The 18,005-nt window shown below is 32.2% G+C and overlaps 1 protein-coding gene across 1 annotated transcript in view; it reads left to right on the forward strand.

Moving 5' to 3' along the window:
• Positions 1-18,005, forward strand: part of ptprub (protein tyrosine phosphatase receptor type Ub) — a 331,954-nt gene that overhangs the window by 9,266 nt on the left and 304,683 nt on the right. Inside the window, exons 3-4 of the mRNA XM_073847765.1 lie at positions 5,247-5,385; positions 7,291-7,419. Coding sequence (XP_073703866.1) covers positions 5,247-5,385; positions 7,291-7,419 — 268 coding nt within the window. The remainder of the gene's footprint in view (positions 1-5,246; positions 5,386-7,290; positions 7,420-18,005) is intronic.

The raw sequence follows: 18,005 nt of genomic DNA on the forward strand, positions 1-18,005 counted from the left end.
AGTCTGTTTTCAGTTAATGAATGCAACTTTATAGCCGGCCTCCCTTCAAAATCAGAATATGGTTTGTGATCTATTACGTTTGATATGAAAGTCTCAGATGTGAAATTCTGTTTATTTTATTACTGTATTCAAACAACAAATGCGCCTCACTACAGGAGAAGCGGTAGCGCGAAACGCATTTGAACTGATCGTCTCCTCTGCTTTAACCAGTTTCAGCATAAAATAAACATAAATGAACAACAAAACGTATGTTAAAAAAAGAGTACAACTTATCAAATCCATATTTTGTCTCTTGTAATTGCTCAATCAGTGTTTCAACCACGCAAACTTGTAAACAATATCACATAAAGTCACATTTACCTCAGAAAAATAAAAACATTCGGTGACCATAAACTTATAGTCAGCTAAAAAAAATCTCTAGAGAGGAGTGTTTTGCTAAATATATGTACCATATAACATATAAATTATAATTTTGTTACTGTTCTTTATTGTTTAATTTATGTTTGAATAAATCCGTCAAGTTTTTATGACAGCCACCAATTAAATGTTTACATTTCAAAAAACGCATCAGAGTAGAAATATAATTGTGTAATTGTAACTTTATTATAAAAACTTTATTGAATGTAATTTAAGCTTTTGTATACAAATCAGTTCATTTTAACTTTCAGTATTATAGTAATGTAATACCAATTGACTCTTGTGTATATTTTTACAGCATTAGTTGAGAGATTTTTTTGAGCTTGAGAAAATTTGGCATGTACTGTACCTGATATACATCCAAATTAATCAATATCGAATCAGTTGGAAATCGAATTGAATCAAATCACAAGTTTGTGAACACTGTAAAAAAAGTTGTTATATTCGATTAGATTCTGATTAACTGTACAACAAAAAGTTGTTTAAACTTAAAAAAGTAAGTGTTTGTGCTGCCTTAATTTAAGTTTAGTCAGCATGAAATATTAAGTTGTACTACGTGAAAACGTGGATATTTGAGTTGAGTAAACTTAAAATTTTAAGGCAGCACGAAAACGTACTTTTTTAAGTTTAAACAACTTTTTTTTTTGTACAGTGATTCAGAATCTAATCGAATTGTGAAATTTGTGTCAAAACCCAGCTCTACTAAATATAGTATGCCTATACACATTCGTACTACATAGAACAAATTTTTGAATGGTCATTTCTTGAATGATTAATTGATTTTGAACTAATCATTTGAGTGAACCATTCAATGACTCACACCCAGCCACTTCCTGCATAAACCAGTATTTTTTATTTGTTTCTGAGATGATTCAGTGTTTCAAATGAATCAGATAACTGAATGAATCAATCAATCGTACTCTTGTGACCACTCAAATGATGCAATCTACAGGAAAAATCACAGACCTTTTTAAAATGGTTTGTTCATAGTATTTAAAACATACATTTCATTAAAATGTTATTTCATTAGGTAAATTAATTAATTCTATCCTTCTGCTACAAGATATACTGTCATGCAATCAGCAACAGAACACTCTCTGCGTAATACCATCTGTTGACAGTACATTGGTTAAAAGCGTATCTTAAAAGCAAGAAGACTGACATTAAACTGAATCTTCATCCGCAGGTTTGAAGCTATTGATAGCTGGAATGCATCAGGATTCATCGGTATGTCCTTAGAGGGCTCAGACAAGCCAATTCTTCAACGTTTTAATGAAGGCTAATAACAGCCTAACTCTCCAAAGGGAACTTGTTCACATTAATAAACAAAACAAGCGGATGAGCCTGCACACACAAAAGCCTCTATTCTGTCTAGCCAAGGGGCTTTCAACCCTGGCAGTGGCACAAGCCTGATGTTTTCTCTGTGTTGTGTAGCTGTGCCAAATTATATTGTAATTACTTATTGGAGGCAGTCATGACGAGGCTGAGGAGAGGGGTTTGGGGGAGCAACGAGGAGGACTTGATTGTTGTTCAGTCGTGATGGTAAATCATTTGTGCTTGGCTTCAAGATGATGTGTGCTGATGGAAAGAAGAGCTGGGCGTTCCACGTTTCTCTCAGGATCTTCTGAGAACGTCTCGAATGTCATTTGCTTTGCTAGGAGAGGAGTAACTGCCTAAATAAGGTCTGAGTTTGTCAGCTCTGGTATCTTTTCCCGCTCCTACAGAAACGGATCCCTGTGCGAATGGTGTAAATGAAACCTAGTGGGACAGAAGTTCTGGGAAGTTTCTCGCCTTCTTTTGTGCTCTCAGATATACTGGCTCACATAAGTATTAGGGATTTTATTTTTTAGATTCTTGTTCTGATTCAGATTCTACTCAACAGTTATGTGATTCCGATTCTTTAAGTATTTCATTAATGATTCTTTCAGTGTTTTATGAGTAATGCGATGCCTGTAGTTAGACCTAAATATATGCTAAACAATATTTTTGGTGCTTGCTTCAGTAAGTGTGAGTCGTTTCTCTGATTCAGACTTGTTAGTCGTGGACTCGTGGATGGATTATAATGGGAATGATTTTGTTTTGACACCTCTGGAATTATACTGTGTGTGTAGGTTGTTTAGAATTGCTAAATGGTGTCTCACATTTGTGCGTTAAAGCAACACTAAGTAACTTTTCCCTCAATGCCCTTTTCCTCAAATACAGGTTAGAAGCGGAATTGTCCATTACCGCTGTCGTAAATAATTTAGCCTACCGTCGTGTCACATGCACGTTATTTGTTTGAAAGGCTATCCAGGAGCGGCTTTGGAAATAACGATGTCCAGTGACAAGGTAGAGTATGTTGTATGACTTTATAAAAGTGCGAAAACCTTTTGTGAAGCCTGCCGTGAAGCAAGTCGCATTTGTAGTATCATTTGAACTACAAAACCGCGACCCGACGACCCAAACTTACATAGTGCTGTTATGGCTGATAGAGGGTCGCAAAGCGAATACGAAAGTGCCGTTTCACCCTGTTATGAGTTGATGAACCACTGACATGAGTTCGGAAACATTATTTTAAGGTAAAAAAAGTTACTTAGTGTTGCTTTAATATAAAATTCAACATGTGCCGTTACACATCAGTTGTGAATATCGTTTCACAATATTTAAACACAATATAATACATTTGTCTTAAAGGCATAGTTCACCCACAAATGAAAATGACCCTATGATTTACTCACCCTCAAGCCATCCTAGGTGTATGTGACTTTCTTCTTTTAGACGAATACATTAAAAAAATGTCCTGGCTGTTCCAAGCTCATCCATGTTGAAATTTTGATGTCCAATAAAGTGCATTCATCCATCATTAAAAGTACTCCACACGGCTCATGGGTGTTAATAAATGCCTTCTGAAGTGAATCAATGCATTTGAAAAATATCCATATTTAAAACTTTATGAACTGTAATCTCCAGCTTCCACTAACTGTCCAGGGCTTCAGACTGGGACTATTTTTTCTGTCGGTGCATCAAAATTTTGTGAGCAGTCGCTTTGTGCAACCACTGTGTTGTTCAACTTATAAGCGCTTCCATTTCTGTTGCATATGAGAAACATCAAACGGCAAACGCAACAAAAGCTTAAAGCACACTACTCGTTTGAGCTGCCGACGCAGCTTCACTCGGGGACCAAAGTTTATTTTGCGACACTGTTTCTGCACAGATGCAACAGTGCTGCGAGATCCAGTGAGAAGAATTTAAATTCGCCGTAGAATAAATAAGGTTGCTGCAAGATCATTCAAATTCTGCCCAAAATTCTCTTTTCTAAACAGCGCTGGTGCACGACAGCAAACCAGAAGTAGTAACTCTAACTGTTGTGGCAGAAATAGTTGAATGTTATTACATTATTTGTTTCAGGGTTTGTACAGCCTTGTGAGAGAAAAAATCAAGCACTTTTTAGTGACTTCCAAACATATCACACAACCATTTCCCGAACTTAAGTTTCAAATATGGATATTTTTCTTACCCAAACGCATCGACTAACTTCAGAAGGCCTTTAATAAACTTCAGAGCTGTGTGGAGTACTTTTTATGATGGATGGGCGCACTTTATTGGACTTAAAAATCTCAACACCCATTCACTGCCATTATAAAGCTTGGAAGAGCCAGGACATTTTTTACTTTAAGTCCGATTGTATTTGTCTGAAAGAAAAAAGCCATATTGAACCAGTGTTGAAAACAGTTGTGCTGCTTAAAGGAGAAGTTCACTTCCAGAACTAAAATTTACAGATAATGTACTCACGCCCTTGTCATCGAAGATGTTCATGTTTTTCTTCAGCCGTAAAGAAATTATGGTTTTTGAAGAAAACATTTCAGGATTTTTCTCCATATAGTGGACTTCTATGGTGCCCTGAGTTTGAACTTCCAAAATGTAGTTTAAATGCGGCTTCAAACGATCCCAAATGTGGATGTAAACAATCCCCGCCGAGTAAGAAGGAAGGGTCTTATCTAGCGAAATGATTGTTTTTTTATTTTTTTTATTACAATTTATATACTTTTCAATCTCAAACTCTCATCTTGTCTTGCTCTGCCTGAACTTTTCGGTTAAAAAAACCTCCATCTTATTTTCTTCCTCAACTTCAAAAATAATTTCAAAATCACCCTACATCACTGCAAAAGTACCGACCTAGTGTTTGCAAAGTGAACATGCAAAGATAATCAAACACCCTTAACAAAAAAGGCGATGTAGGGCAATTTTGAATTTAAGGGAGAAAATGAAAAAAAAAAAAAATTATCGTTTCGCTAGATAAGACCATTCTTCCTTGGCTTGGGTCGTTTACAACTGCATTTGGGATTGTTTGAAGTCGCATTTTGAAAGTTCAAACTCAGGGCATCATAGAAGTCCACTATATGGAGAAAAATCTTGAAATATTGTCCTCGAAAAGCATAATTTCTTTGCGACTGAAGAAAGAAAGACATGAACATCTAGGAAGGGGGTGAGTACATTATCTGAAAATTTTTGTTCTGGAAGTGAACTTCTCCTTTAATATTTTAGTGGAAACTGATACTTTTTTTAGGGTTCTTTGATGCATAGAAGTTGAAATATAATTTTTTATTAATGTCTTTACTGCCACTTTTTAACCAATTCAATGGTTCCATGTTGAATATGCCTTTCGAAAGTTTTTGCACAGTTGTTAATAATAACTCAGAGAACTTTATGTTGGCTCCAATAAAATGCAAACTGAAACACAGTGAAAATGTCTATTATGCAAGCACAGATGTCTTTTGAAATGACAAATGCAAGCGGCCAATTTGTTGGACTAGCCAGATGTAAAGCTATCCTCATTTGTCCGTTGTTAGGGCAGCCCCAGAGGTGGCAGTAATGAGGCATTCAGCTATGAGGGTCACCTTGATGTCATAGTTATTGTCAAAGCCATTGCCAGCGTGGTTTCACTCCCCTCTGCCCCGTCTGCTTTGACTTGGCTCAAGTCAGCAGCACGTGACTGGGATTTGTCGACTGCCCACCGCTGCCTGCTCTTTCTCACCCTACATGGCTAATGTGAGGGACCACAGCAGATGTGGCGAAGTGCTCAGGCGGTGGCACATTAAGCCGCTGCCCTGAGGTCGCGAATGTGCTGCGTATTAAATGTTATGTGGAACTGAAATTAGTTGCAGCCTGAGAAGTTTAAGAAGTCCCTGGTGGATTAGAATAATAGTTTGGAATAGTTACAGAAAGCTTAAAGTATTTGTTGACCCTGTGTTCAAGGCCCAACAGGAAGTCTGTGAACTTTCGTGAACTGTTAGTTTTTTGAATACAATTATATGGGTTTCTCAATCAGTGGTGATTTTTGAAGAGCAGAGTTGCCCTAATATATTTATCATTAATTATTTAAATAATTTTCATATAATAATAATAATAATAATAATAATAATAATAATAATAATAATAATAGTAATACTTTTTTATTATTGTGTCTGCTTTCCTAACTAACTACTGCAACATCTACTGACAGCCCAGTCAATTCTAGTCAATTAAATGATTTATTTAATAGTTTTTTTCCAATAATAATAATAATAATAATAATAATAATTATTATTATTATTATTATTATTATTATTATTATTAGTAGTAGTAGTAGTAGTAGTAGTAGTAGTAATATTATTAAATTATATTTAAAACAAATTAAATAAAAAGTGCAAAATAAAGACAATTTAGAATACCTTTATAAAAATAATGTTTAATAATTTAAAAATAATAACATTTAATTTATTTAATAAAATACCAATAAGGCTGATGGTAGATTTTAGTAGATAATATTATGTAAATTACTTTAAAAAGTAATAATGTCTTTTAATAATAATTGCAACAACTATATCATTTTTAGGCTTGTCAGTAAAAAAAAAAAAAAAAAAAAAAATATATATATATATATATATATATATATATATATATATACACACACACACACACACACACACATAATTTATTATTAGTAGTAGTAATATAAAATAAGAAATAAAAAGTAAAAAATAATAACTAATTTAGAATACCTTTATAAAATAATGTTTATAAATGATTTATACCAATAAGGCTAATGGTAGATTTTGCGACTATTCATTATTATTTTTATTATTATTATGTCAATATTATTATCAGTATCATTTTTTTTATTTAAGAAAATATAATTTTACATACTTTGTAAGTTAAATTTTTTTTGTTTTATTAAAATAATATTTAATAAATAATACTGACAAGGCTGACAGTACATTTGCAACTATTAAGCAGGCAGATGGTTATCTTCGACAGTTTATTTAGTTAGTTAATTGGTCGCTGCTGATAAATTGGTGTATCACAATGTTTGTGTCGTAAATCTTCAGTCAATATTGATGATTGATCGGTGGAGGTGTGTGTCCTTGGGGATGTTGTGTGTGTTGAACGAAGGCATGATTGCTTTGGCGAATGGCTGTCTGGCTAAAGAGCCGACATTGGAAATATATGTGAGTGTGCAGTCTGGCACTACTCACTCTGCACAAACAGATATCAGATCACAGGGGCTCGCATGATGAAACAGAGCCCCAAATAACACACGGCTGCTTAATCAGGCTGCTGGGCCAGGGGGTCCTCGTACGTCTGCCTGCAGCCACATTAACCTCCCCAGAGGATGGAGGAGTTGTATTGTAATGCACATTTTAGTGTCAACAAATTACGCATCAAATGTTGACCAAATGAAAAGTTATTGCCCCGGAGGCTTTTAAATATACGGCCAGATGCTTTTAATAATTCATGTTCAGAGACTTGTCAGGTTAAGTAGGAAGCACGTATTCCGAGCCGTTTAAGGTTTTTAATGAGAGGAAGTCACAGAGTTGCATCAAGACTGATAAAGTGTTTTGCTTCTCTCTGCAGCGGGTTGCACGTTTGATGAGGACTCCGACCCCAGCCTGTGCGAGTTCAGCCAAGGGGAGGAGGATGACTTTGATTGGCAGCTGTTCCGCGCTCATGCCTCGCCACACTCCACCTCTGATCTCCTGCGCGGTAAGACTGCACAGCTTTGCCCATTCTTATTCTGCCAGTTTATTTCACACTGTGTCGCAAACCGTTTCACACCGCGGACCCGTCCATCTCGGATGGCCTCCTACTGGCCTCATCAGAGTGACAGCTGGAAGGACAGCCCACATCGCAGCATGCTGTTTGTTTTTTTTTCTTGTTTTATTGGTAGTTTTGTTAAACATTTAAGGGAAAGTTTTATTTGGGAAAAGTTCCAGGTGTTGATATTGGCTGATGTGTTTGTATTTCATCAAACTCTACAGATAACCTTGTCAATATACATTTTATTTTATTTTATTTATTTATTTATTTTTATTATTGAATATCCATTATTATTATTATTATTATTATTATTATTAATTTTTATTATAAGAATTTATTTTATTAAAAAATAATAAAACAAATTACAGAGTAAGTGGAAGAAGTAAGTCAACAAAATCTATTTTTTATTGCAATATTTTATTGCTATTTTGTGGTAAATTTTCAAAACTGCAGAAAACGTTTACAAAACAAGCGTCAAAATGTTTTTTTAATGCTTATTTGTAACACAAAAGCACAAAAAGACTTACACTTACTGTAATCTAAAGAAAAGTTTTTTATATCAAGAAAATAAAAGAAAATATAAAATGTTATATTTATTTTTGTTTGTTTTTAAATATTGTTTATGAAACATTATTATTTTTATAAATGAATTATATATATTATATACACACAATATTATTTTACTGTCATTAATTTTTTCAATATTATAATATTAAATGTTATTTCAGCATTTAAAATTCTATATGTATTATTATCATATTATTATTCATAACAATATATTATATTATTATTATTTATATAATAATATATGATTTTTTTTACATTTATTGAACAAAGATATTTATTTTATTTATTTTATTAAAATGCATTAATTTTGTTTAACAAAATATAAAATTGTTTTTAAAAACAGATATTATTATAAATAATAATAATAACTGTGCACATGTTTGCCAATTAATATTGCAACATCTGACAGTCTTGTCAATATTATTATATTATTTATTGAAAATTTTGGCTTTTGCTATATTAAAATTATTCTATAAATTATTATAATAGATTTAAAATGTTAATATTCTATATGTATTATATTATTATTATTATTAATAATAATTTATATATTATATTATATATGTTTGTTATAATAATATATTATATTATTTATTGAAAAAATGTTGAAAAAATTATTTTGTTACTAAAATTATTCAAACAAAAGTATACATTTCAGTATGTAATAATCTATATGTATTATTATCATATTAATATAATAATAATAAATATATTGTGTAGTTATTAAATTTATTTTAATAATTTATTTTTAACATATATTTTATTTTAAAAAATAATTGTTTTTAAAATATTATTGATGTTGTTGTTGTCATTATTATTAACTGTGCACAATTTGCCAATTAATATCGCAACATCTTCTGACAGTCTTGTCAATAATATTATGTTATTGAAATTATTAAAATAAAAGTATTAAAATGTTATTTTGATATTTTACAATTTTTATTATAATAATTTATTTTGTTAACAGTAATTTATTTATTAAAATGTATTCATTTAATTTTAAAATCAGATATTATTATTGTTAACTGTGCACACTTTGCCAATTAATATTGCAACATTTTCAGACAGCATTGTCAGTATTATTATTATTATTTATTGAATAATAATATTGAGTCATTTATGGTATTTAAATGTTTTTTTAATAAAAAGATTAAACTGTTATTTCATATTTCATATGTATTATTATTATTATTATTATTATTATTATTATTATTATTATTATTGTTTTTAGTAGTATTATTATTTTATTTTTATTATTAATAATAAATAATAAATAATAATAGTATTATTAATAATAATAATAAACCTGCCTGTCTCAGATGCCTTCCTTCGGGCAGCCACAATAAAAGCCCACATCGCAGCATGCAATTTTTTTCTTGCTTTATTTATAGTTTTATACAAATTTGGAGGATGTTTCATATGTCACATGCAAATCAACATTGTCCAGTCAAAACAAGCAGGCGCAATAAGAAAGGCAAAGCCTGATCTATAAGTGTGCATCAGCAGGTCTCGTCTCCCGATGTCTTATTCTGTCCGTGTCAAGCGACGAAACAGAAGTGATTAGGAGTTTGGCCCCGCCTGAGCCGAATCAATCTTGACAATCAATGAGTTCTTTGAAATGTAGCCCATCCCGAACGGGAAGTGTCAGAGAGATGTGCACAGCCTGCTGGGAAGGGGCTTTTATTGAGAGCCATTGTTGAAACTAGATCAAAACAAGCAGAGGGAGGCAAGAAAGTGCAGAACTAGTAATTGGATTAGGCGGCCACCGGTGCTAAGTCAGTGAAAGAGGCAGATGGATCGCAACGACTTCGATGCGAGGACAGATAGGATGCCGATGACACAATGAAACAGATAAAAACTTGGTGAGGTTCTCAGCGGTGAAGTAAAACACAGGGGACCTGGATAGAGAGGCTTGTGAAGAGCATATCTCACGGGGAATGTGAGCCAAGTACTATAATCTACACCATTTTGAATGGAAGGTCAAAGACTACCAGAGGAATAAGACTTTCCTGAGACGGCCGGCTGTCCTTATTCTTCATCAGTAGACATCCACAAATGTAGCAGTAAAATAATAATAGTGTATAATATAAATCTTAAAAAAAAGAATAATCAACAGATCAAAAAAATCTTTTGGAACTATTTTCTCAATAAAGTGGTACATTTTCAAAACTTTCAAAACTTTAAAAAGGTAAAAAAAAAAAAGCACTTTTAATGCTTTTTTCTTCATCTACTGTAATCTAAAGAAAAAGAAATATTGAGATTTTATCATGAAAAGAAAAAAATATTGTACATTTTTAATTATAAGTATGTATTTTAAATGATTTTTTATATATATATTTGTATATTTATATTATATTTAATATATATTTTTAGAATGTTCCATATATATGTATGAAAATAAAAATATATTTTTTAATAATATGTATGTTTTTAATATTATTACTTGATATATATATATTAATTCATGAAAATAAAAATATTTTTTATTGTCTTTAATATTTTTTATATAATTATTTTATATATTTACATATTTGAGATAATTTTTTATTATATGTATGTTTATATTATTTATATATATCTGTATTCTGTATGTTTATATACTATATTTATATTATACTATTTAATGGTATGTTATTTTAGAATTATATATATAATCTAATTATCTAATTATATTTATATCATTATAGATAAAAATTATATATATATATATATATATATATATATATATATATATATATATATATATATATATATATATGTTTTTAATATTATAAAGATTTTAGAATTTCATATATAAATATGTTCATGAAAATAAAAATGTTCTAATATGTTATATATGTTTTTAATATTACGTATCATATTTATATACTATTATTTATCTTTGACAAATATCTTTGAAAAAAAATATATAATTATATAATTATCTTTATATATATTCATGAAAAAGTGTAATTTTTTATTATATGTATCTTTGTATATTATTTAATATGATTTTATATATTTAGATTTTGTATATTTATATAATAGTATTTATTTATATATGTATTTATTTCGTATTTATTTTTATATTTACGTATTATATTTATGCAATATTATTTATCTTTTAGAATATATATATATATATATATATATACATTTATACATTGATACACTAATCTTTATATATTTTGCATATTTATATACTATATTTGTAAAATAGTATTTAATGATATTTTCTTTCAGTACTTCTAAAGGTAATTTGATCATAATTTGCTGAATTACTAAATTGAAAGATCATAATTGTTCGGCGATTAAATTAAATGTTCTCATTACCCGTCACAGTAATCTTATGATTTGACATAATTGTTGTGTGAAAGGAACATTTTATACTAATGAAAGCACAGTAGCAAGTTGTAAAGAAATCGAACAAATCGGTTTGAAGTTTTGAACTAAAAACGTAGCACTTTTTAAATAGTGAAAATAGTACCAAAGCCATTAAGGCCAACTATAATCAAGTTGCGTTAAATATATGAATGAGTCATTAGGACAGTGATGGAATCATAATCAGCATTCTAATCATATCCAGACCCAAGACACCTCACCCGCAGTCACAGGCGCTGTGCAGTAATTAATACATTTCCCTCTGGGTTTAATTAAAGCGGACTGTCTGTCGTGTGACATTCAGTCTTCTCTGAGGGCAACAGATGAGTCTAGGCATGCAAAGTTTAAGTAGGTGAGAATGATGTCACACCTTGAAAACACAGCAGGAAGTGTTCAACGGTGTGAACGTAAACAGACACTGACATCTCACATTCACCCTGTGGTGAGAGTTTACCATGTATTTTTAAATGAACCCCACACAGACATTTTACCCGGCAGATTTTGATCGTCATAACATGGGGTGCCTTGGCTTTGGGAAACTAGGTCACTGCCATGGTACGGAGTGGCAAAATGGAGCCTTTCATGTTGTTTCTGTCTCCATATGCAAACATTGTGCTCTTCTAAACAAGGCCCAGTTGTATTTTCTCACTTCTTCATGTTGCAGCGATCCTGTCAAGTCGCCCTTCTTAATTCAGAGCACGGCACTGAGCTAACTTTTGCTTTGAAGATAAGACTATTTACAAGGGGACGGGTGTAAGTCTGGTCCCTATGTGTGGATAAAGCGGTGAAGTTATGCAGCGATAACCAGTATCTCTCTGTCAGAAGACAAATTTAGATTTTATAGCTGAGGAAGAGGTTTAGGACAGGTGCAGAGGGGTTTTGGATACCTACAGGAAACAAAATTACATTTGCACATTACATTTTAGTGACAGGTGGGAGTGACGCTAAAATATGAAAAATATAAATATAAAAAATGGTCAAATATACAAATAATATATATATATATGTAATGCCTTGCGTCATTTATAAATCACAAAGGCTGCAATTTAAATAAGTAAATAAATAAATAAAATAATATAACTGACTGTTGTCAACAATATAAAATATGTGAAATGCATAGATAAATAAATAATACATGTTTTTTGTATTTTAATATTTAAAATAGTATTAAGTAAAAAAAAAACAATTTTATTTTATTTTATTTTTGCCAAAACATGTCCTATTATCTCAAGAAGAAAGAGAAAAAAATTGTATTTTTTATTTCTTTCCCTGAATTACTCTGAAATTGTGGTCTTGTTTCTTATATTTCACATATGTTGCTTAATTGCTTCAAATAGAAGAGTCTGTAAAATGTATAAATGTAAATATATGTTTCCATATGGAGTCTGGAATAATAGAAACCCTAGATAAACATATGATGGTACATTTTCCACTCAGGGAAAAGTTCTCAGATGACATTTTTTATTGGTATTTCTTCGATTTGATTCAATTTAGACTTTCATTCTTACAATTTGATTTAAACCAACATTACATTACAGCTCTGTTTTTTTTTTACCCACCAAGCCATTTTTATGGCTCGTATTTGGCAAGTATTCATTCTAAAGAGGAAAAGCAAGGTAGAGGCACATACTTTTGATGTCAGGCGGTTAACAATCATTTGCAAGGAGGTCATTTCTTATCGTTAGTTAGACGTCAGTCACGCTGCAGTCTACATCTTTATCCATGTTGGATGTGTTGCGAGTCGTGAGGTGAGACCTGCGCTCTACATTTTTCGGTCCAACGGATGGGTTAGAAATAGTAAGACCTTTAGGTCAACGTGGGAGGCAGAGAAACCTGCAGCACTTCAGATAACCTAATTGGTCCTTTCTCATCTTAAGCCAGACCTTTGGGTCCGACAGCGATCTGCTGTAATCTCCTCACTGGAAGCAGGTTCCCACAGATATTAGCGCTAAAGCCAGGCAATTCTCTGGGCATGTTGTATCTTATTACGTCCCTCTTTAGTCAGTGAGGCACCGAGGCTCACAGAGCTGATCAGAGACCTGTAGGTCTTTATTACCAGCCGCCCTTCACCTTTCTCAAACAGCAGGCTCGTGTCCCATCTGCACATTATCCACACTCTGATGCCCAGGCCTTATTCATCACTGATATGAGAGACCACAGGGGCCCCTGACAGAGGAAGTTGGTGGGGAGACACATCTGGTGGAGTTGTAGGGTCATTATCAGACCTGGCTGGCTTCCCTCAATGATCTAATAAAGTTTCCTGAAGCCCAGAGCTGCCTGCCTCCATCCGCCGTCTCTCAATCACTGGCTTCTGCTCCGGGACTCTCAAAACTGCCTCTCCACACATATGGATGGAATGGGGTTTGTGATGCGCTGCAATTATTTGGAATTAGGCGGCGTGTTTATGTTTGGACTTGTTTATGAGCAGGTCTGTTTTGGAAGGATGTCTAGAAGCTAGAGTTTATTAAAGGATTAGTTCACTTCCACAATTAAAAATGCCTGATAATTTACTCACCCCTATGTCATCCAAGATGTCTTTATTTCTTCAGCTGAAAAGAAATTAAGGTTTTTGAGAAAAACATTCCAGGACTTTATAGTGGATTTCAATGGTGGCCACTGGGTTCAGTCCAAATTGCAGTTTCAGTGCAGCTTCAAAGGATCATGATCCCAGCCGAGGAATAAGGGTTTTACAGATTTGTATTTGTGTATGTACATATATTACATATACAGTTGAGGTCAAAAGCTTACATCCCCCTTTCAGAATCTACAAAATGTTAATTATTTTCCTGAAATAAGAGGGTTCATACCAAATGCATGTTATTGTTTATTTAGTACTGACCTGAATAAGATATTTCACATAACAGATATAGGGGCTGGTTTCACAGACAGGGCTTAGACTAAGCCAGGATTAGACCATAGTTCAATTAGGACATTAAAGTAATTTTTATAAACATGCTTTAGAAAAAAAACATTGCTGGTGTGCATCTTGAGACAGAACAAGGACACTGATATATTTCAAGATCAATCAGTGCAAGTTTCTTTCAGTTGAAACAGCTCAGACGTACATTTTAGTTTGGGACTAGGCTTAAGCCTTGACTGTGAAACCGGGGGTTAGAAATGACATATAGTCCACAAGAAAAGAAAAAAGCTGAATTTATAAAAAACGACCCCGTTCAAAAGTTTACATTCCCTTGATTCTTAATACTGTGTTCTTACATGATGATCTTCAAATTCAGAAGTTTTCACCCCCTAGCTCTTAATGTTTTTTCCTTCTGAAGCATCAGTGAGTGTTTGAACCTTTTGTAATAGTTGCATATGAGTTCCTCAGCTGTCGTCACTGTAAAAGATGGATCTTGTTGGAAAGGGTTTAAATACACAAAAATGCTGGAAAACCAAGAATTTTGATTTTTCTGAAGAACAGTGGGCAGTTTAACCTTTCAGGACAAACAAGGGACGCATGAACAACTATCACTAAACAAAAAAAAACAAAAAAAAAACACAACTGTGGATCATTGAGGTAAAACACAGTACTAATCAAGGGGATGTAAACATTTGAACGGAGTATAGTTATTTTTTAGTTATTTTGTAGAGATGTTTTTTTATTAGTCACTTTTTGAATAGTTAATTTTTTGTACAATTTTTTTGTCCATTTTTATATATATTTTTTTTTTATTCACAGTGACACTTTAATATAATGCATTGCTTTTTTATTTTATCTTAGCTTTCATTTTGATTTTCAGTAAAGAAATGATTAAAGTTATGTAAAGGGGATAGCATACAGTCAAACTTTTTTTAAACTTTTAAACTTTTCTAAAATTTTGTTAGAATTACATTACCTATCTAAAGGAACCGTTGTTAAGTCTTTTGAAATATTATTACAATATCATTTTTATACTTTAAAATTTGTTCCTGTGATGCAAAACTGAATTTTCAGCATCATTACTTTAGTCTTAAGTGTCACACGATCTTTCAGAAATTATTTTAATATCCTGATTTGGCACTCAAAAAACATTTCTTACTATTCTCAATGTTGAAAACAGTCGTGCTGCCTAATATTTTTCTGGAAACCGTGAATAGAATGTTCAGAAGAACAAAATGAATTTGAAATAGATATATTTTGTAACAATATAATTGCCTTTTACTTATCACTTCGCAATTTGCAAATGCATCCTTAATTAATTTTAATGTTACAAATGTCACCTTATTGTAAAGTGTTACCCAATCCCCCCTAAAAAAGTACATAAAATCTTACCAACCCTAAAACCTTTGAATGATAGTGTATACTTCAGTGTCAGTGGGGTATAAAAAAACCCATCAAATATTTATTCAGTACTCTCTGGAAAGTACATTTGTCCTGAAATTTCATTTTCAAAACCCATAGTTTTTGTGCAGAAAGAAAGCATGAAAGTATTCGGCAGGTCTGCAGGTGTGTGTATATATATATATAGGTACCATCTCATCTGAAATCAGACTCACCCTTAGCACTCAACACAGTGCAAAGAATTGATTAATCATGCCTCTCTCTCTTGTTCAATTTTTCAGAAACTCTTAGATTAATACAATGATCCTCCGCTTCTCTTTGAACTTTCATCTGATCTGAGAAGTGTCTCTCTTTTATAAGTGTCTCAGCCCAGAGTCTCAAGTTATACATTTAGCACCTCGTAATGGAATCGGCTCTTGACAAAGGTCCCAAACAAAAACCTCACCATCCATATGATTGAAATTCCATCATCAAAGTGCACATGAGATCAAAGCTTGATGAGTATGGTAGTAAAATAGATATGGGACTTATATTGCTGTATTAAATAGCCGAAGGCTGGTTGAATAGAATTTCAGTGGAATACTGGGTGATGTATCCTGCCATAAACTCAATTTTTGTCAGCACTTTTAAGCATTCAGACATATGTTAATTTATTTAGCATATTTATATGAATTTGTGGACTTTAGAAACTGGCCGGCACTAAAGAATGTTTATGGACATTCCTTTGAAATGAATGCTTTGTGTGAAGGATGAAAAGTTTGATGATTATTATTTCTGAGCTGTTGATTTACTTCACAGTTCGGAGTACAAATTATTTATATATTTATTTTAAACAAAAGGTGAATTATAAACCCATCATGCTTGTCCTGTGAGCGTTTCAGTGGAACGGAATAAAAATTATACGTGTGTAAATTTTCAGACACCACTGGGATGGAAGGTGAAATGAGGAAATGAATTGCTGTGTAAATCTAACAGGGCAGACTAAATCCAATTGTAATAGGAGGCAGATAGCATAAACCACAAAGCCCACTCATTCACGAGAGTTCATATTTACAATCAAGCACAATAAATAAATAGCAAAATGGATTGTGTAACTCGGGCATAAAATAAAGGCATTTTCACATCCAATGAAAGGCAGTACAACCTTGTTGAGATGCTATTTATTTAGGAGGAGCTTGTGTCAAATGAGGTGATATTAAGAATTTAAAGATCCCCTGTGAGAAGCTCATAAAATCGAATGTCTGCATTTTAGATCCACCCCCTGTAAAAATGGGTGAGTTTATGCTCCAAATTCAGGTTATTACATATTTACGGGATTTCGCAAAGTATTGTACCAATTTCCTTAGCCTTTATGAGGCAATATATGCTTATTTTACACTGCTTAATCTATAGCTCCACTATTACATGTATAGTAACTTCACAATTAAGTTGTAAATTGTCCTTAATGAGTAGTATTTACAGTATCTCACAAAAGTGAGTACACTCCTCACATTTCAGCAACCATTTTAGTATATCTTCTCAAAGGACAATACTATAGAAATGAAACTTGGATATATTTTAGAGTAGTTTAGAGTAGATTTGCTGTCCTCTGAAAATAACTCAACATACAGCCATATTGTCAAAATAGCTGGCAACAAAAGTAAGTACACCCTAAGTGATAACAGCAGTGTGTTGTTTAACCATGCAAAGCCATATGTCCTATTCATCATGTTTTGTTTTTGTCTGCTTGACAGGACCACACAAAGTTGTGTATCTTGTATTAGAGCAGTTAAAATTAGGTGCTTTAAGTACAGTTCTCTCATACTGACCACTGGATGTTCAACATGTCACCTCATGGTAAAGAACTCTCGGAGGATTTGAGAATTAGAATTGTTTCTCTCCACAAAAATGGCCAAGGCTATTAGAGGTTCAGTAACACAAATATGTGAATGAATGTTCCGAAGTGTAGTAACGTTACCGCTGGATTAACTGGTGACAAGACAGAAATGCTTCTCTTTATCAAGGAAAATTTGCCATTAATGCTCAAGTAATAGCATTTAGTACTAGCATTGTTATTTCTACCTGTTTGAAGACACAGTGCACGTTTTGTTATTAAAGTTATTGTTGTGAGATGATCCTGTAATTAATGTTTAAAAAAAATCCATATAAAATTCATTGAAGCAAAGTAGATTTTTGTATGCCTGCTTTGTTACTTATATTTTATTTCTAATGTTTTCAAGGCTCAGAGCACTTTATTTTGTTAAAGTTATTTTAATATGAGAAGATTCTGTAATGTTTATACATTTCTTTTATTATAAAAGATTTTTGTTAGTATAACTATACTATGTTCGTTACAGGAACTAAT

This window comes from Garra rufa, chromosome 9, assembly GCF_049309525.1.
Source record: "Garra rufa chromosome 9, GarRuf1.0, whole genome shotgun sequence".
In the NCBI taxonomy this organism is placed as follows: domain Eukaryota; kingdom Metazoa; phylum Chordata; class Actinopteri; order Cypriniformes; family Cyprinidae; genus Garra; species Garra rufa.